The 21,345-nt window shown below is 45.1% G+C and overlaps 1 protein-coding gene across 1 annotated transcript in view; it reads left to right on the top strand.

The window, feature by feature from the left end:
- Positions 1-21,345, top strand: part of MTHFD1L (methylenetetrahydrofolate dehydrogenase (NADP+ dependent) 1 like) — a 641,585-nt gene that overhangs the window by 7,197 nt on the left and 613,043 nt on the right. The window contains exons 5-7 of the mRNA XM_049765366.1: positions 519-619; positions 4,212-4,348; positions 17,279-17,390. Coding sequence (XP_049621323.1) covers positions 519-619; positions 4,212-4,348; positions 17,279-17,390 — 350 coding nt within the window. The remainder of the gene's footprint in view (positions 1-518; positions 620-4,211; positions 4,349-17,278; positions 17,391-21,345) is intronic.

Here is a 21,345-nt window from a genome sequence, read left to right as displayed (position 1 = left end):
CCTGCTGTGACAGGACCTTCCTTGGGGGTGGAAGCTGCACATCTGTCTGAGTAGGATTCATATGGGATGAATTTCTGGGGAGTAAAAAATATTCTCTCCTGACCTTGGTTTGATCCCTGGCACCAGATAAGGTCCCCTGAAACCCCCCACAGTAATCCCTGAGCACTACTAGGAATAATCCCAATCTCTCCCCGATTCTTTGTCCTTCCTGAAAATTGTAAGAAATTTGTTATGTGGATCATAGATACAACTATCCACATATATTTATATAAAAATGTGTAAATGCAGGACCAGAGGGATAGCGCAGTGGGTAGGGCGCTTGCCTTTTCACAGCAGTCCTGGATTTGAACTCCATAGGGTCTCATTAGGGGTAATTCCTTAGTGCGGAGCCAGGAGTAAGCCCTGAGCATCACTGGTGTGGCTCAAACATTGGGGAGAGAAAGAAAACGACACGTGTGAGTGAGACCCAAATGCCTCTGGACCCCTTTTACCCTCTGCCCTTTCTTTTTTTCTGTCAGCATTACAGACGTAAACCTGGGGAAGCTGGTTCGAGGAGATGCCCAGGAGTGCTTCGTCTCCCCAGTAGCCCGAGCAGTGATTGAGCTCCTTGAAAAGTCAGGTAGGATACTCCCCTCAAGTGCTCTGTCTGTCTGTCTGTCTGTCTGTCTGTCTGCCTGCCTGCCTGTCTGTCTCTTCTTTCTCTTACTGTCTTTCTCTCTGTCTCTCTCTCCTCTGTTTTTGCTCTATTTAGTTTTAAGGTCATATGGGTGGTGCCCAGAACAGGGCTGCTTAGTGGCTTACAGTTTAGTGGCTCTGCTTTGTTCAGAGGACCCCATGTGGTGCCAGGAATAGAATCAGGCATGGCTGTATGCAAGACAAATGTCTTTCTCACTGTCGTTCTGGTCCTGACATTTGCCTTCTCCTTCAAGAAGTCAGTCAGGATTCTAACTGAACTAGAGATCTTATCATCCATTCAGTTTGATCCCCATCCCTCCTCACTTCTCAGTCCCATCTGTGGAAGCAGGTAAGAGTGATCAGGACACTTTTTTCTAAGATTACTTGGGATAGAGAATTTGGCAAGGATGAATGATTGGCTTCTTTTAAAATTTCCGTAGTCAATTTCTCTTCTGGAAAGGCAAGAATCACCTCTGTCAGATCATAGGGTTTGGCATCTGCCTTGCTCATGGCCCACCTGGCTCTGTCCGCAACACACAATCAAGAGTCTGACTGAGCGCAGAGCTGGGAGAAAGCCCTAAACACAGCCAAGTGAGCTTCCACCCACCCAAACTATTTCAGCTTCTTGAATCTGACAGCAGTAGGCTTAGGTAAGATTTAGTAGACTTAGACGTTAAGTGAGGAAGTTGTTTGCTGGAGCAGAGTCAGAAGTGAGTCTTAATTGGGTTCATGCAAAAACTTAGCACAGCTTGATATGCAAGCCAACACACAGAATATTGCTATGAATAATGTTTATTCCCTCTGTCTTACTGGCCTACAAATCTTGTCTCCTACTGCTTTCATTGGTCTGCAGGGGTGAAACCTCTAAGTTTAGGGGATGAGCCCTAAAATGGGGTGCCAGGAATGTTTGGTCACTTACTTTCCATATTCGCCCCTTGACATCACCTTCGCAAGGATGGTAGGTCTGGGCCTTCCAGACCAGGCTCAGGAACTCCTGGTGATTCTCACCGCTGGTCTGGTGGTCAGTGCAAGCACCATGGTGTGGCACTGCATGGACTTCAGTGGCTGGTTCCTGGAGCTTCCCCTGGGATTTTTGAGGGTCTCCGAGGCCACTCATGGTGGTGTTCGGTGCCTATGGGGCTGTACCTTGCAGTGCTTGGGGGAGCCACACAGTGCTGGGGATGGACCCAGGGTCAGCTTCAGGCACAGCCTGAGCCTTTTGGACTGGTCTCCCAACCGGACACTCCTTTCAAATTTTATGTTCTTTCTTGTTTTGTTTCTGGGCCACAGGGCTCAGTGCTCACTCCTGGCAGGACTGAGGGGAATCACATAGGGTGCTGTTGATCGAACCCCATTTGTCATGTGCAAGGCGAGTGCTCTGACTTCTGTACAACTGTTCTGGCCAATCAATTTTTTTTTATCTTTATTGTTGCAGTGCTGGAGATGAACTCAAGGCCTCGAGGCCTCGAGTGCTGAGACATACCTCAGGCTCTGACCTTGTGTCCTAATGGTGACAGACAGGAGTGATTTCACGAGTATTGTAACCATGTCACCTAAGCTACATTTTTTTGTTTTTTTTTTTTGTTTTTTTGGTTTGGGAGTAACACCTGGTAATGTTCAGGGGTTACTCCTGGCTCTGCATTTCAGGAATCACTCCTGGTGGTGTTTGGGGAATCACATGGCATGATGGGGATTGAACCAGGTTGGCCAATGCAGGACAAATATTTCTTATTGTGCTATTACTCAAGCCCCTAAACTACATTTAAAAAAGAAAAAAATAAATAAAAGAAAATCAGAAACAAAACATTTGTCAGGGGTGAAAGTTGCCCCTGAGGCCTTGGGTGGGTGTGAGCTCTGGACATGATCTGGCACTCCCAGATCCCTGAGTACCTCTTGTTGTGGCTCCACTCACCACTGGGAATGGCTCCAAAACCAAAACCTGCCCCCTTGTGAGAGCCAGAGAGATAGTACAGCAGGGAGGGCCTTTGCCTTGCTAGCAGCTGACCCATGTTCAATCCCTGGCACCATAGACGACCCCTGAGTGAAAGACTAGGGGAAGCCCCGCTCACTACCAGGTATGAGAAAAGCAAACAAAAACAGCTCCAGTCCTTTGTCCTTTCACATACCATGTTCTTCACATGGATTGTACAGAAAAAGGAGACTAAACAAACCACCCTGTACTCACGTCCCCTCAGCCCCGGCCTGTTACCTGCTCTTGTGACTGGGGGATGTGGAAAACTGAACAAAAAAATATTTTCCCTGTTACTGCTTTACAAAGTTTAAAAAAGTGTGTGTATATAAACACACACATAATATGTAAACATAAATAAATGTTAATATGTTTATAAATAAAAATATATGAATATATAAATGCTTTGTAAACTTTACAAAATTATTCCTGAGTCCTATATATTTGTTTGGGGGCTCTACCTGATTCTGTTCAGGGACTACTCCTGGTGATGCTCCGGGAACCATATATGGTGTCGAGGATCAAACCCAGGTTTGCTTGTGCGAGGTGGTACCTTACTTGCTTTCTTATATTTAACAATCTTCTGGCTTGGATTCCCGACACCTCATGGGCCCCTGAGCATCACCAAATATAATACATCCCCAAAGGCCCCCAGCACCTGAGCAGTACCACATTTTCGGGTTCTTGGTCAAGAATACTGGTGGGGGGGTCTTCTGAGTACCACGTGGGGGACCCCCAAAAAGGACAGAGACAGATGTTCTCCTTCCCCAGACCTGAGCTTGGATCACACAAAGAACAATTCTAAAAATAGATCCCAAGGTTCCCCTTGCAGACAAGTCCTTAAGCATCTTAGCCCTTCATTGCCAATCTCCAGAAAGCCAGAGAGACTATTTTCAGGCCTGTGAATTACCAGAAATGTGATTCTTCATTAGTTTTCAGAGAAGTAATATTGTTTATAATCATGGTAAATATAGATGCCACCCCAATTTCTTTTTTGGTTTTTGGGTCACACCCGGCAATGCTCAGGGGTTATTCCTGGCTCTACACTCAGAAATCACCCCCGGGGGACCATATGGGATGCCAGGATTTGAACCAGCGACCTTCCGCATGTAAGGCAAACGCCTTACCACTGTGCTATCTCTCCGGCCCCGCCGCCCCAATTGTTAAGTGTGATACATATTTATTTTATTATGGGGCCACATTGGCGATGCTCAGGCTTTATTCCTGATTTGCACTAAGGGATCACTCCTGGCAGTGCTCCGAGAACCATATGGGATGCCAAGGATAGAACCTGGGTTGACTGTGTACAAGTCAAGCACCCTCTCCGTTGTAGCTGTCACTCTGGCCCTTCAGTGTTTGGAGGCACACCCAGTGCTCCTGGGTTTGTGCTCCGTGGCGACTTCTGGGAGTGTTCAGGGACTACCCATTCAGTCAGCTACCTGTGAAACAATCACTTAATCCCTCCGCTAACTCCCTCTTCTGTCGCTCAGTCTCTTCTTCCTTAGTTAAAGGAAAGAAAGACTCCCGCTGTGACGCTGACATGACTGTGGTTCCATTTGCTGCACAGGTGTTGATCTAAACGGGAAGAAGGTCCTGGTGCTCGGTGCCCATGGATCCCTGGAAGCCGCGCTGCAGTGCCTGTTCCAGAGAAAAGGCTCCCTGACTATGAGCTCACTGTGGAAAACCCCCCAGCTTCAGAGCAAGGTAGCAGTTGAGCCGCCTCCATGGGGACCGGAGAGGGCGGGGAGCATGCAGACCGAGCATCGAATGTGAGACATTCCAGAACTTTCCTCCTGGACCCACTCTTGCTAGCCTGAAGAAGTGCTCAGAAACCCAGGAATTGTTTGAGTTTTGGGGCAGCGCCAGCTGTGCTCAAGGCATGGTCCTGGCTAGGTGTTCAGGGATCACTCCTGGAGGGCTTGGGGGATTCTAGCGAGTGCTGGGGATCAACTCCAGATTGGCCAAGTGCAAAGCAAGCTGCTCTGCCTTGTACTATGGCTCTTGTCTCCTGTCAGACTTCTATAAGATAGGAGGGAAACATTCTCCCCACCCCACCCCCAAGCCTTAGTACCAACAAGGCAAGGATTCTCTGTCTGCCCCAGAGAATTCAAGGCTTGCACTGCAAAGCTGATTACATTCAGGCACAAGTGCTTTGAGCCCAGCTGCAGATCTAAGAGAATGCAGATCTAAGTCTTTGAGCTGCTTTAAGATCAAGCGATGCCTTTTAGAGGTGCCAGCATTTGGGACTGGGAGGAGATGCAAAGCCAAGGGTCAGTGGTACAGTTCGAAGCTTTGTCTTTTATTAGGAACATAATGAAATCTGGGTTATGTTGAAATTGGGGGAGCAGCTGGTGTTCGGAAAGAAAATGAATTATTACTGTCGAATATAAAGTCCCCCCTGTGAGGAAATTTGCTTGGGAAAAAAATAAGATAGTACCAGAGTAATGGTACTATTACTTGCCTTGCATGCAGTCAACCTGGCTTCCATCTCTGGCACTCTGTATGGTGCCCTAAGCTCACCAGCACATCTGGGTGTGATCCAAATCCCTTGTCCCCCGACCCCTCCAAAGAAAGCTAGAAGATAAAGTAGCAGAAAACCTGAGAATGAAAACAAGAAAGAGCAGAGATTCACACAATAGAAAATAAATACATATGAGAGATTACTAAAAAAAGCCCAATGTCAAAAATCTGGCAAAATACACACCAGTAACCAAAATAATCAAGACACAAAATCAGAAGATCATCAAGATCAATAAGGAACAAGGTAGACCTTATTACAGAGAGTACTTTTTTCTTTATTTTTGGTTGCAAGAAGAATATAAGCACCATTATTCTGCTGGATTTGAAAATTCGTATCAAATGAATGGAAATAATTTGCAAAAGAGATCTAAGTAAAGTGGACCTGTATATATTCAAGGTTCATGTCTTCCACAAATAAAGTAAACCCAAAATAGCTGTAGGTGGTTTTAAATACATTATAGAATGAAGTCAGCTGTGGGGAACAGAGCATCACATTTCCCCTGAAGAACAGAAAAGGCTAGAAGGGCCATCAGATGCTCAAGGACAATTTCAGGCCAAGTTCACGGAGGGAACAGAGAAAATAATCTTTAGATCATAAAGCGCAACCAGCAGCAGGTGTGGCTAATTGGGATTGCAAGGGTGATTAACATTAGAACCTCTTAAAAATTGGGGGACCACGTACGCTTGCCTAGCACATGCTGACCCGTCCAAACCCGGAAACCTCTGTAAAGAGATCCCTTGAGCATAGAACCAGGCATAAGCTTGGAGCTTGGAGCTAGCTGGGTGTGGCCCAAACTGGTGTGTTTTCCCGGAGGGTACCACTAGGTGGCAGCCTTTTCAAGACAATGCTGGGGCCACTGAGTGCTTCGGAGCCCAGCAATGTAAACTAGGTTATTCAGAGGCCTGGCAGGGGCAAGAAAAAGCCCGTCCCGAGCAGACAGCTGAAGTGAGGAGGAGAAAAGGGCCTTCACTGGCAATCGAATGTTTTCACAGCTGTCAGCATACTTTGCAGTTTATCTGTCCTCAGGAAAAACAAAGACATCTTTTCAAAGATTTTTTAATGATGGAATAAATCACTTTGCCTCCATGTTGGGTGAATCCCATTTGGTGGGAGACTAAGTAATTTGGCTCCCTGGAGAATCCTGACACTGAGGAACATTCCTACTTTCTTCTAAGCAGGCTCTCTTTTGTTAGACCTTCTCTTTTGGATATGTATATGTTTCGTGTCTCGAGTACTGACTGCTGTGTTAGTGAGCTCTATCTATATAGGTGTTTACCCTTTGCAGTATTGTCCAGAGCGCCCTATATGTCAGCTTTCCTTTCCTATAGAGGGAATAACCATGTGATTTTTATTTGACATAGATGAATTGATGATAGTGAGGAGGAGAAGGTGGAGACAAGAAGAGAGAGTAGGAAAAACAAAATAAAAAAACCAACAGTCAACAACAACAACAAAAATATGAAGTAATGAGAAGGGAGGGTATAAGAGCAAGTGCATGTTAGTTTGGTTGAACGTGTTCTATGCTTAGGCCCTGTGGTAAAACTCTGTAAGTCACGGTTGTTGCTTCGGTGATCTGGTTGGTCATGTGCTTCAGGTCCTAAAAGAAGGCATAATCTAGGGATAAAGGGTATGTTAAAGAGTTTTATCCGGCCATTTTCATGGTTCAAGCAGAGTATGGTGCCTCGTGTGACTGAGCACCGAGGTACCACCGTAGGATATTCACCCTTTGTATCCAGGAACCCCTATGGACAGAAGAACTGAGAGGTTATTTTACATGTGGTAAGGTTAAGGCATTCAAACATAATGTTTTGAGATGTTTCCATTGGACTCAGTAATTTTCCGTCTTAATCTTTACCTGTAATCCTGTATAAGATCCCTAGTTAATTTATTATGGGCCTTTGTAGTAAAACAATAATTACATACCTGTTCTCTCTATGCTGCTGTTTCTGCTGTTGCTGGTTTCTTTATGATATAATGTGTAATCAGGCTTTGTGTTGTTTCTTTTCCCTTTGTTTTGGGTTCTACTCCCCAGTATATGGTGATTATTACAGTGTTTGAGATTTCTATCCTGTTACCCCCTGTTATTTAATTGTGGGGTATTGGTTGTATATCTGGTGTATATTCTAGATACTTCAGAATAGTGCTATCATTCTGTGTTTATCTTTTGTCTTCTGGCTTGCTTCGTTTAACATAATATGCTCTAGGTCCATCCACGTTGCTGCAAAGTCTGTGATTGTATCATTTCTGACTGCCATGTAGTATTCCATTGTGTATAGACACCACATCTTAATGACCCACTCATCTGTTGTTGGACATCGAGGTTGGTTCCAAGACTTGGCTATTATACTGAGTGCTGCGATAAATAGTGGGGTGCACACATACTTTGGGATGAATGTCCTTCCGACTTGGGGGTAGATACCTACGAGAGCAATTGCTGGGTCAAATGGCAGCTCAATTCTGAGTTCCTTGAGCACTCTACAGACTGTTCTCCATAGGTGTTGGACTAGGGGGCATTCCCACCAGCAGTGGATGAGAGTGCCTTTCATACCGAATCCCCGCCAACACAGATTGTTCCCATTATTTTTGATGTGAGCCATCCTCACTGGTGTATGGTGGTACCTCATTGTTGTCTTGATTTGGATTTCCCTAATGGTGAGTGAAGGTGAGCATGTTTTCATGTGTTTGCTGGCCATCTTTCGGTCCTCCTCGGAGAAGTGTCTATTCATTTCATCTCCCCATTTTTCTATGGCTTTATTTGGTTTTGGGGGACACAGCTTTCTGAGTGCTTTGTATATTCTGGTTATCAGCCCTTTATCTGATGTGTTGAGTGCGAAAATTTTTTCCCATTCAGTTAGCTGTCTTCTTGTTTTAAGTTGGGTTTCCTTCGCCATGCAGAAGCTTCTTAGTTTGATGTAATCCCATTTGTTTATGTTTGATGCTAAAATCCTTGCCATTGGTGTTCCATCCTCGAAGACTTTTTTAATATATATGTCTTCGAGTGTTCTGCCTATTTTATCCTCAATAAACTTTATAGATTCTGATCTAATTTCAAGGTCTTTAATCCATTTTGAGTTGACTTTTGTATAAGGAGTGAGGTATGGGTCAATTTTCAGTTTCTTACAGATGGTTTTCCAGTTGTACCAATACCATTTGTTAAAGAGACTTTCTTTGTTCCATTTCAAGTTTTTGGCTCTATTGTCAAATATTAGTTGACTGTATATCTGGGGATTTATGTTTGGAAATTCTGTTCTAACCCACTGGTCTGAGGCTCTGTTTTTGTTCCAGTACCATGCTGTTTTGATTACTATGGCTTTATAGTATAGCTTCAGTTTAGGTAAAGAGATACCACCCAGCTTCTTGTTTTTCAGTATCTGTTTGGCTATCCTGGGTCTTTTGTGGTTCCAGATGAATTTTATGATTGATTGTTCTAAGTCTTGAAAGAATAATGCCTGGATTTGGATGGGGATTGCATTGAATCTGTATAGAAGTTTAGGTAAAATAGTCATTTTGATTATGTTGATTCTACCTACCCATGAGCATGGGATGTTCTTCCATTTCCTTAGATCCTCTTCAATTTCTTTCTGAAGTGTTTTGAAATTTCCCTGATATAGGTCCTTCACTTCCCTTGTAAGGTTGATTCCTAGGTACTTGATATTTTTTGATACTATTTTAAATGGAATTATATTTTTAATCTCTCTCTCCTCTGCTTCGTTATTTGTATAGAGAAATGCTACTCTTTTGTGTATTGACTTTGTATCCAGCCACTTTGCTGTAATGGTTAATTGTTTCTAGGAGTTTTACTGTGGACTCTTTAGGGTTTTCGATGTATATCATCATATCGTCTGCAAAAAGAGATAGTTTTGAGTTCCTCTTTCCCAATTTGGATTCCTTTGATTCCCTTCTCTTGTGGATTGCTATTGCAAGGACTTCTAAGATTATATTGAATAGAAGTGGAGAGATGGACAGCCTTGCCTAGTTCCTGACCTTAGTGGAAATACTTCTAGTTTTTCACCATTAAGGATAATGTTGGCTGTGGGCTTTTCATAGATAGCTGTAACTATCTTGAGGAAGGTTCCTTCTAACCCTATTTTGCTGAGTGTCTTCAACATGAAAGGGTGTTGGATTTTGTCAAACGCCTTCTCTGCATCGATTGATATGATCATGTGGTTTTTGTCTTTCTTGTTGTTGATGTGATGTATCATGTTTATTGATTTGCATATGTTGAACCAACCTGGTATGAATCCCACTTGATCGTGATGTATGATCTTTTTGATGAAGTGTTGGATTCGGTTTGCTAAGATTTTGTTGAGTATCTTTGCATCTATGTTCATTAGTGAGATTGGTCTGTAGTTTTCTTTTTTGGTGGTGTCTTTGCCTTCTTTGGGAATGAGTGTGATATTAGCCTCATAAAAGGAGTTGGGGAGGATTCCTGTTTTTTCGATGGTTTGGAAGAGCCTGTGGAAAAGTGGTAGTAAGTCTTCTTGGAATGTTTGATAGAATTCACCTGTAAATCCATCTGGCCTGGGCTTTTGTTCTTAGGGAGTTTCTTAATTACATCTTCAATTTCCTCTGAAGTGATTGGTCTGTTTAGGCTTTCTAGGTCTTCCTTTTCCAGTCTCAGAAGATGGTAGTTTTTCAGGAATCTGTCGATTTCTACTGGGTTCTCTAGCCTAACTGAGTATAGTTGTTCATAATATAATCTCATGATATGTTGTATTTCTTGGGGTTCTGTTGTAATCTCTCCCCTTTCATTTCTGATCCTACTGATTTGGGGTTTTCCCCTCTTTTTTGGTGAGTTTTGCCAGTGGTTTGTATATCTTGTTTATTTTTTCGAAAAACCAACTCCTGGACTCATTGATTTTTTGTATTGTTTTCTTAGTTTCTATGTTGTTTATTTCTGCTCTGGTTTTTTACTATTTCTTGCCTTCTGGTTGTGGTTGGATTTCTTTGCTGCTGTTATTTCTTGAGATGATCCTTTAAACTGTTGATTTTATCATTTTCCTCTTTCTTGACATAGGCCTGTATTGCTCTAAGTTTCCCCCTAATTACTGCTTCTGCTGTTCCCACAAAGTTTGACAAGTCGTCTCTTCATTATCTTTTGTCTCAAAAATCTTTTTATTTCTTTTTTTTTTTTTTTATCTTTTTATTTCTTCCTTGAGTTGCTCTTTGATCCAGTTGTTGAGCAGCATGTTGTTTAATCTCCAGGTATTAGTTTTTCTCCATTGCTTCTTCTTGCAGTCAATTTTGACCTTTGTTGCATAGTGATCTGATAGGGTGCTTCTAATGATCCTTACGTCTGTGGTCTTAAGACATGGTCTATTCTGGAGAAGGTTCCATGAGAAGTTTTCATGCTGGAACTTTATTTTTTTAAACTTGATTGATTAATTAGTCTTTGGGCCACACCCAGTATTGCTCAGGGGCCACTCCTGGCTCTGCACTCAGAAATCGCCTGTGGCAGGCTGAAAAACCATATGGGATGCCAGGGAATCAAACTGGGTCCCTCCCGACCACATGCAAGGTCAATGCACCACTAGTGTGCTATCTCTCCATCCCCCATGCTGGAACTTTAAACTCTTCTTTTTTTTTTTTTTTTTTTTTGGTTTTTGGGCCACACCCGGTAACGCTCAGGGGTTACTCCTGGCTATGTGCTCAGAAGATGCTCCTGGCTTGGGGGACCATATGGGACACCGGGGGATCGAACCGCGGTCCGTCCAAGGCTAGCGCAGGCAAGGCAGGCACCTTACCTTTAGCGCCACCGCCCGGCCCCTTTAAACTCTTCTTGGCCTTGCATTCAGTCCATGTAGGTTTTTTTGGTTTTTGTTTTGTTTTAGGGGGCAGGCGGTCATACTCTATGGCATTCAGGAATTACTCCTGGCTCTGCATTCAGAAGTCTCTCCTGGCAGGCTTGGGGGACCATATGGGATGCCGGAATTCGAACCAGGGTCTGTGCTGTGTTGGCCACATGCAAGGCAAACGCCCTACCACTGTACTATCGTTCCGGCCCCCAATCACTGTAGGTTAAAAATGTAGAAAAATGGAGGGGCCGGAAGGGTGATGTAAGCGGTAGGGGGTTTGCCTTGCACGCAGCTGACCAAGGATGGACCACGGTTCAATTCCTTGGCGTCCCATATGGTCCCCCAAGCCAGGAGCGACTTCTGAGCACATAGCCCTGATCGTCACTGGGTGTGGGCCAAAACCAAAAACAAAAACAAAAAAAATAAAAATAAAAAGTAGAAAAATGAGGCTAGGGCATTAGGACAGCGGGTTGGGGGCTTGCCTTGCACGAAGCTGAGCCTTGGCATCTGGCACCTCGATGATTCCTGAGTACAAAGCCAGGAGTAATCCCTGAGCATGACTAGGTGTGACCCAAAAACAAGAGAGACAGAGAGGGAAGGAGGGAAGGTTGAAAGGCGAAAAGGAAGGCGGGAATGGAGGTAAAAAGAGGAAGGGAAAGAGGGAAGTAAGAAGGGAATAGACATTATGCTCAGAGTGAATTCAAAGTGAACTTAGCACAAAACTGGGTGCTCATTTACACCCATCTAACTTCGGGCTGGCTGCGGTTTGGAAGTGTGAAGAGGCATCGGCCCTTTTCTTAAACAGCTGTGGGCCTGATCCCATCCCAGGGCCCACATAGAATAAACCAGCAGGTGTGGAGACCCCTTGGAAGCCTGGAGCGTCTGCTCCCAGCCTGCTGAAGGAACATGGTCATAGAGGTTGCCCCTCTCCGCTGTGCAGCACCAGGACGGGCCAGCTGCTTGGAAGACGATGGCCCACAGAATATGAGCACCCCCAAGCCCGAGCATCCAGCCCCACCCAGACTTCACAGACCCACTTCACGACTGTCTGCCCAGCTGAGGGATCATATTGCGGGGTTAGCAGAACAGACTGTGCACAGTTCCCAGTGAGCCCTGCAGGGCCTTTTCAAGTAGTAGTTTGCTTTTGGGGCTACCGGTGCTGCTTTGGAGTGGGGCTCTCTTCCCGGCTTTATTCTCTGTGCTCAGGTACCCTGTGGGTGGCAAGGACTGAACCAGTGTTGGCTGCGTGCAAGGCAAGCATGGCTCCCATCCAGGGCCAGCAGCGCTAGAAGCTGCATTTCCAATTGAACCCCCCAGTAACCTACATGCAAAGCTTATGTGTGAGAAATCCAGGGGCTTTCCTGGCACTATGTGGTCTCCTGAGCATCATTAGCTCAGGAGCCAGGAGTCATTTCCAGCACAATATTGTTTGCAATCCCCCAGAAAAAAAAAAAAAAAAAAAAAAAAAAAAAAACAGAAAAGAGGGGTTCATGGGGGTTGAAATGATAGCACAGTGGGTAGGGTGTTTGCCTTGGACTCAGCTGACCCAGGTAAAATCCTCAGTATCTCATATTGGTCCCCTGGGCCTACCAGAAGTGATTTCTGAACTCAGAGGCAGGAGTAAGCCCTGAGCACCATGGGGTGTGGTGCCCCAAAACAAACAAAAAGGCAAGAAAGAAAGAAAAGGATTTGGGGGGCCAGAGAGATAGCATGGAAGGTAAGGCATTTGCCTTTCATGCAGAAGGTCATCAGTTCGAATCCCCATGTCCCATATGGTCCCCCGTGCCTGCCAGGAGCAATTTCTGAGCATGGAGCCAGGAGTAACCCCTGAGCACGCCGGGTGTGACCCAAAAAACAAAAAATAAAGAGAGAAGAAAAGGATTTGGTCATTTTGCTTGCAGCTGTGTCTTTGAATCTCTTCTCATCCCTTGAAGGACGAAGTAAGAAGTGAATTCAGGCACTGAGGTACCAAGAAGTTCCTTTATTATCCTTTGGAAGGAGAGTGTGGACGAGCAATGCCTTAGTCCAATCCCTGTGTGTCCCTTTGGCGTGGAGTGCTTTGATTCATGCAATGATTCCAAGAAAGGGCTTCACTTTTGGATGGGGGCGGGGCACACCCAGTGTGCTTAGGGGCTACTCCAGGCTCTGTACTCAGAAATTGACCCTGCCAGGCTGGGGGACCATATGGGATGCCTAAAATTGAACCGGCTCCTCCCAGGTCAGCTGCATGTAAGGCAAACGCCCCACCACTGTGCTATCACTCCAGCCCCAAGGCTTCACTTCAAAGCCCAGTCATTGGCTTTCCTCAATTCAGATGGAAGCATGAGGGGGAGGAAGCGTGATGAGTGGGGAGAAACTGCCAGTTCCTGAAAGGACAGACTTCTTTTTGTGAGATCACTTCGTGTGCAGATGGGGAGAAGCCTCCTACCGAAACTGCTGGTCTCTGGCCTTGCAAAGACTCACAGCTGCGGAAAGGGGCAGGTTTGCCCTGCTTCATGCATCACATCACACTCAGTGATTTGGGCATTTCTGTTTGGCTGAGGCTTCATGTTTACAACGTGAAGCCATGTGCCTGTGGTCAGTGTTTGTGGGCACAAATGAAAATTGGGCCTGTGAGAGAGTTCCCTGAACATGCTTTGTACAATGGAGCCTCTCCGGATTTGATCCTTGTGCAGTGTGGCAGGAATCTCAGCTATACTCTCTCGGCAGCTCTTGTGGGGGCCTGTTTTAAAAATGACTGTCTCTAGTCATTTGGGAATGAATTCAAGGGGAATGACCCCTGAAAACAGAGCCAGGAGAAACCTCAGAGCACTGCTGGGTATGCCTCCCCCACTCCAAATAAAAAAGAAACAAAGTTAGGATAGTCTTTATAACTTGGCCAGTCCCCTCTGGGCAAATGGGCTGTCTCCCCTCTTTTTTTTTGGATTTTGGGTCACACCTAGCAGCGCTCAGGGGTTACTCCTGGCTCTACGCTCAGAAATAGCTCCTGGTAGGCTGGGGGGACCATACGGGATGTTGGAATTTGAACCACTGTCCTTCTGCATGCAAGGCAAACATCCTACCTCCATGCTATCTCTCAAACCCTTGTCTCCCCTCTTTTTGCTTGTGTGGGTGGCAGTTTGGGCTTAGAGGTCACACCCGGCCATGCTTAGGTGTTAGTTTTGTTTTTTTGTTTTTTTGGGGGTTTTTTTTGGCCACACCTGGCGGTGCTCAGGGGTTATTCCTGGCTGTCTGCTCAGAAATAGCTCCTGGCAGGCACAGGGGACCATATGGGACACTGGGATTAGTTAACTCCTGACTTTGATGCAGGACTCTCTCCTAGCATGCTCAGGGGACCATGTGGGCTGCCGGGAATCGAACTTGTTCCCTCTTAAGAGTGACTTGAGGGGCCGGGCGGTGGCGCTAAAGGTAAGGTGCCTGCCTTGCCTGCGCTAGCCTTGGACGGACCGAGGTTCGATCCCCCGGTGTCCCATATGGTCCCCCAAGCCAGGAGCAACTTCTGAGCGCATAGCCAGAAGTAACCCCTGAGCGTTACTGGGTGTGGCCCAAAAACCAAAACAAAACAAAAAAACAAACAAACAAACAAAAAAAAGAGTGACTTGAAGAATCCTTCTTGGTCTCTCAGCTACCCTCAAGGGCATTGCTCCAGCACCTGCCTGTCGCCAGCCACTCTGCTGCTCTTAGCCCTGGAATGGGGGTGGGGGGTGTCTTTTGAAGGGGTTTTTCCTCTACCCTGGGCTGGCTGAGCTGTGTTTTGTGGTGAGGCCAAGTTTCAAGCTTTGCTGGCTCTTTTGGAAGGGGAAAGCAGAGTCAGCCTGGTCCATAATGCTCCCTGTCTGCTGTGGGGTTTGTAGGATTTCATGCAGCCAGCCCTTATTCTGTCCTGAAAGATGGAGCCTCCAGGAAGGATAGTCCTAGGATCAGCTGCTCCTCGGAGCTCTTCGTCCGCCACCTTGCTTGTCGCATCCAGGCTATTTGCAGATTGGGGGTGTGTGTGTGTGTGTGTGTGTGTGTGTGTGTGTGTGTGTGTGTGTGTGTGTGTGTGTGTGTGTGTGCATGCTCTGTGTGCTCTGTGTGCTCAGTGATCCACTCCTTGTTGGGCTTTTAAGCCTTATGGGATGCCAGGATTTGAAGCTGGGTCAGGTGTGTGCCAGGCAGGTGCTTTACCCATTGTCCTGTCTCTCTGGCCCCAGCTCCCTCTGTTTATTCTCTTCTCACTGTTTGTATGGCCCAGCTGATAAACTATGAGGGATGTGCTCTGCTAAATGTAGGCACATTGATTTCCAGCCTGGGGGAGGGGGGTGGGCCATACCCAGTGATGCTCAGGTAAGTGTCCTAGATGCCTGGAGCAGTCCCATAGCATTTCCAGAATGGATCCACCATGAGCACATGATACAGGGCACATGACACATGTCTCCAAGGCTTGGCTGCCTCTTGGGTTTCCTGGATGTCCTTCAGCTCTAATGAGTTCCTCTTGGGAGATCCCAGCTGAGAGGTATCTGAGGCCTTTTTTGCTTCCCTGACCCAGTGTGAGAGCAGCAGTGGTTCTAGCCCCTTTGGAGCCCCACTTCCAGAGGGGTCCCAGCTCCTGATGCAATAGGAAGAGCTGGGTAGAAGGGAAGGTTTGGGTGTTGTTGCAATCTTTCCCAGAGAGTGAAAAGTCCACTCAGTAGCATTTTGGAGTTTTTCGTTTGTTTTTCAGTTTGGAGGCCCCACCCGGAAGTGTTCAGGGGTTACTTCTGTGGCCTCAAACCATATGGGATACCTGGGATTGAACCTGGGTCAGCTACATGCAAAGAAAACAGAAAAGCAGCAATTTTAGAGTCACACCCAGCTGTGCTCAGGGTTTATTCCTATCTCTAAGCTCAGGGATCACTCTGTGTATGTGCGTGTGTGTGTGTGTGTGTGTGTGTGTGTGTGTGTGCGTGCGCACGCGCACGTGTGCATGACACTCAACTGTACCCTGTGTGTGTGTGTGCGCGTGCGCGTGCATACATGTGCATGACACCCAACTGTGCCCAGGCTTACTGTAGATCTGTATTCAGGGATCACTCCTGGCATTGCTCAGGGTACCATATAGGATGTAAGGGCTTAAATGTGGTTCTGCATGCAAGGCAAGTGCTGTATGTACTTTTTCTTTGAAACCTCCTAGGCTGCATTTTAATGTCCCCCCCAAACACACGACTTCATTTACAACTCACTCATTTCCCTCTCAACTGCTGCCTAAGCTGTGCTTTGCACACCTCAACACACCTTCCATTCTCTTCTTCTAGCCACAGTTCTTTCCTTTCTAGCTACTGGTGGAAAGCTGGGGGTTATAATCCTCCAGCATTTTGGCTTCTTATTGAAGTAACTTGAGATTTTAATCTTGGCTTGGAGCCCACAGTACTGAGGAGGGGGCTCTTTCTGACTATACTCTGGAGTGAACCCTGGAGATGCTTGTAGGACCTAAGGGGTGCTGGGAATCCAACAGAGTTGTCTGCATGCATCACACCTGCTGTTTAAAATTTTACTAGCCTGGAAATAAAAAATATATATATTTTGGGGGCCCGGAGAGATAGCACAGTGTTAGGGCATTTGCTTTGCGTGTGTGCAGCCAACCCGGGAGGGACCCTGTTTGATTCCGGCATCCCATATGGTTCCCCAACCTGTTGTGGGCAATTTCTGAGTGCAGAGCCATGAGTAACCCCAGTGCACCACTGGGTGTGGCCCAACAAACAACTGATTAATCAATGAATAAAAATAAAGTTTAAAAAAATATTGGGCTGGAAAGATAATACAGCAAGTAGGCTGCTTGCCTTATACGTAGTCCACTCAAGTTTGATCTATTGCATCCCACATGATCCCCCAATCTGACTTCATCTCTTTGGCTGACTGATACGATATCTTGTTCAGGTCTTACACCCATCACTCCTGGCAGTGCTTTGGCCCCAGGTTTTAGAATTTTTGAGATGCACTGGTCTTGTCCTCCTGTCTGGCTTAGAAAGGAGGTGGTGGGCCCGGAGAGATAGCACAGCGGCGTTTGCCTTGCAAGCAGCTGATCCAGGACCAAAGGTGGTTGGTTCGAATCCTGGTGTCCCATATGCGGCCCCCCCCCCCCCCCGCGTGCCTGCCAGGAGCTATTTCTGAGCAGACAGCCAGGAGTAACTCCTGAGCACCGCCGGATGTGGCCCAAAAACAAAAACAAAAAAGAAAGGAGGTGCCATTGCTGATAAGTGATGTGGGGCTGGTGGAACTGCAGCTCCTTGAAGTCATTTGACATTGGTCAGTAGCCATGTCTTTGGGTAATGTTGAAAATGCTATTGTTTTTCCTTCTAGCTTCAGGAAGCTGACATTGTGGTCTTAGGCTCCGCCAAGCCTGAAGAGGTTCCTCCTAATTGGATCCAACCAGGAACCATTGTTCTGAACTGTTCTCATGACTTCTTGTCAGGTAAGAGTGATGAAGATGTCAGATTGCTCTGATATGTATTTTCAGAGGGGAAGACATTACATACCCACAACATTGGCTGTTTGCCAGCCAACCCAGACATAGAGCCCATAGAGCCCTTTCAGGTTCCCACAGGCTTTTGAACCCACTGTCCTATAAGAAAAAGTGCCCAATGTTTCGGCTGCTTCCTCTTCTTCCTGTGTCACAGCATCCCCTGCTGGCCACTTCCTTCTCGCAGGTTACAGCATCCCTTCTGGCATATTTAGTCTCCCACACCAGTGTCCCCGGGCGGCCACATCTTGCAAATAATATAGAATAGCAAGTGATGATAATCATTTCCCACTGTTAAACATATATTTTAGGTTTCTGGATCAGTAACTTCTGGTGGTTGGTGGTACTTTTTGATTTAGTATTTTATTTTATTTTTCTTTTGGGTTTTGGGCTATAACCAGCAGTACTCAAGGATTACTTTTGATTTTATGCTCACTGATCACTTTTTTTTTTTTAGTTTTTGGGTCACACCCGGCAGTGCTCAGGGGTTACTCCTGGCCGTCTGCTCAGAAATAGCTCCTGGCAGGCACAGGGGACCATATGGGACACCGGGATTCGAACCAACCACCTTTGGTCCTGGATCGGCTGCTTGCAAGGCGAACGCTGCTGTGCTATCTCTCCGGGCCCTCACTGATCACTTTTGATGGTGCTTTGGAGGACCATAAAGATGCCAGAAATCGAATTCTGGGTCAGCCATGTGCAAAGCAAGCATCCCGTCCATTATACAATCTTTCCAGCTCCTGAACCAATACCTCTATTTTTATTAATTATTTTACATTAGACACTATGGTTTACAGAGTTGCTCATGATATAGTTATTTCTGGCGTTCAGTATTCTATCACCTGTCCCAGCACAAATGTAACATTGCCTCTACCCTTGTCACTAGTTTTTCCAACCTCTCCTTGGAAGTTACAAACATTGCTTGATATAATGGAATAGAATGGAATTATGTTTTTTTAAAAACTTCATTAAAAGGAAATTTGTGAAAATTGTCATATCTTCCAATGAAGTCATTATGTCATTGAATGAACGTCTGCTAAGATGTTGCCAGTTGATCGTTCTGTTGTTTATTTTGTTTGTTGAGTTTATGATAATTTCACATCTAATTGGACCCGTAACTTCTAATGTAGTCACTTGAGGTACTATTTTACATGTTTCCACTTTTTTTTTAAAAGCATAGAATCTAATTATTTTGGAACAGAATAGAGAAGAAAATCTGTGAGATTTAAGATTTGTTAGACTGCTGCCCCAGAAGAGAAATGTAGGGCCTTCCTCCATATATCAGACTGACTTTTTACAGATTTGACTGAAGAGATTTGCATCCTTTGGGAATGAAGGGGATGGTGTGGCCTGTAGTTTACAAGGCAATTTTCCAGAAATCTCATGTTTAACTCTAAAATGCTGAGCACAGCGATGAATGAAGCAATTAGCGGTACAATATAATGTCAGTAGGATTAATGTTTTTTTTTTTTTTTTAGGGAAGAGAAGTATGTGCTAAATATCTTCTTTGAAATATATGACTTCGAGTATGAATTTCCTTTTGTCTGTGAAAGCCAGGGTCTGATCATAAATAGTAGATAAGGCAGTTTTGCTCTCCTTTAATTTAGATTAAAAAGTCAATTATGACAATATTTTCTTTTTTCTCTTTTAGACAATATGTTCTTTTTAATATTATTTTGCTATAATAGTTACTGCATAGTTGTTTTGTTCTTGTTACTGTTCTTGTTTTTTATTTTTGTTTTTGGGCCACACCTGGCAGTTCTCAGAGCTTACTCTTGCTTGGCTCTGCATTCAGGGATCACTCTTGTAGACTCGGGGGAACATATGGGATCCCAAAGGTCAAACCCAGATCAGCCACATGTAACGCAAGCACCCTATTTTGCTCTGAACAAACTTTATTTTTCCCTTAGGATTTTTTGTCTTTTTTGAGTAGTGTTTAAGACTTACTCCTCAATCTGTGCTCAGGGATAACTCCTAGTAGCTTTTGGGAGACCATGTGTTATATCAGGGGTTGAATCTGGGTCAGACTATGAAAAGCCACTCCCTATTCACTCTCATCTTTCCAGTTCCTATTCTTGTTTTCTTTTTCTTTCTTTTTTTTTTTTTTTTTGGATCACACCCAGCAGCTCTCAGGGGTTACTCCAAGCTCTCTGCTCAGAAATCGCTCCTGGCAGGCTCAGGGGACCCTATGAGATGCTGGGATTCGAACTACCATCCTCTGGATGCAAGGCAAACGCCCTACCTTCATGCTATCTCTCTAGCCTTCCTGTTCTTTTTTTCTAAGGTTTATGTATATTTGGACAACTTTGGTGCACTCCTACCGGAGTGCCTGTAGATTAAAGAATTGTGTGGTTTGGGGGGAGGGGGGGCAGAGTAATAGTTATATGAAAAGTGACTTTGGTTTGTTGGAGGCTACACCTGGCAGTACTTAGAAATTTCTCCTGGCTCTGCGCCCAGGGATCACTCCTTGTGAGCTCAGGAGACCATATGTGTTGCCAGGGATCGAATCCAGATTAACCACAAGCAAGGCAACTGCTCTAACGATTGTATCACTATAGAACCTACATTTTTGCTTTATTTTAGGCCAGGGCTATCAGTGCTCAAAACTTACTCCAAAGTGACTTTTTTTTTAAGAAATAAAATATTTGGACAACTTTGGTGCACTCCTACCGGAGTGCCTGTAGATTAAAGAATTGTGTGGTTTGGGGGGAGGGGGGGCAGAGTAATAGTTATATGAAAAGTTATATGAAAAGTGACTTTGGCCCGGAGAGATAGCACAGCGGCGTTTGCCTTGCAAGCAGCCGATCCAGGACCAAAGGTGGTTGGTTCGAATCCCGGTGTCCCATATGGTCCCCCGTGCCTGCCAGGAGCTATTTCTGAGCAGACAGCCAGGAGTAACCCCTGAGCACCGCTGGGTGTGGCCCAAAAACCAAAAAAAAAAAAAAAAAAAAAAAAAAGAAATAAAATGTTCCTTTTGAATAGTTTCTGTTTAAGAACTTCCCCCCTTTTTTAAGCATTCTAAAACTAGAAATTAGATTTCAATGTGTTAAGTGGACACAAAGATTGTTTTATGTCTTTATTTAGTGGTTTTTATGCAGAGAGATTACTGGTAGTTTGTTTTTTATATGTGTAGTCCATTTATATGAGTTTTCTTCAGTAATATGAGTACTTGACAAACTATGTACTTAGGAGAAACTGTCGTATGTACTTAGGAGAAACTGTCTTGAATCAGTATATACTCAGCATTCATTTCTGACTGACGGTAGCTTGAAGTTAGTTGCAATTTAGTTTCAAGTAAACAACACAATTATTCAGTTTTGCTCCCTTCCTTTTTATTCCTTCTGAAATAAAAAAAGTGCTCAGGGTTTTCTCCTGGCTTTGGTGCATGGGGAACCAGAGGTGATGCCAGTAATCAAACCTGGATCAGCTACTTGCAAAGCAAGCGCCTAAACCTCTACCCTATTTCCCAGACCCAATGATTTGATATTCATGTAAGATTGGTCCTTGACCAACTCTGATTATGGGTGCCAACCCTTCCTGCCTTTGAATGCTAGTCTGTAAGGTTTGACCCCCTCCCCTTAACTAATAGCCTTTTGTTAGCCAAGTGAAACCATAAACAGCTATTAAGATCATATATTTCATATATGACATATTTGATTACCTTCCCAGAAACCGGAAAAATGAAAGTGTTAAGAAAATCCTAAGAGGGGCTGGAGAAATAGAACAGCAGGTGGGGTGTTAGTTTTGCATACATCCAACCAGGGTTCTATCCCTAACACTCATATAGTTCCCTGAGCCTGCCAGAAGTAATTTTTGTTTGTTTGTTTGTTTGCAGGGGTGTGTGTGTGTTTTGGGGGGCCCCACACCCAGCAGTGCTCAGGGGTTACTTCTGGCTTTCTGCACAGAA

The sequence above is a fragment of the Suncus etruscus genome, chromosome 18, assembly GCF_024139225.1.
Source record: "Suncus etruscus isolate mSunEtr1 chromosome 18, mSunEtr1.pri.cur, whole genome shotgun sequence".
In the NCBI taxonomy this organism is placed as follows: domain Eukaryota; kingdom Metazoa; phylum Chordata; class Mammalia; order Eulipotyphla; family Soricidae; genus Suncus; species Suncus etruscus.
Note: the sequence above shows the minus strand (reverse complement) of the source record. Positions and strands in the feature narration are given on the sequence as shown.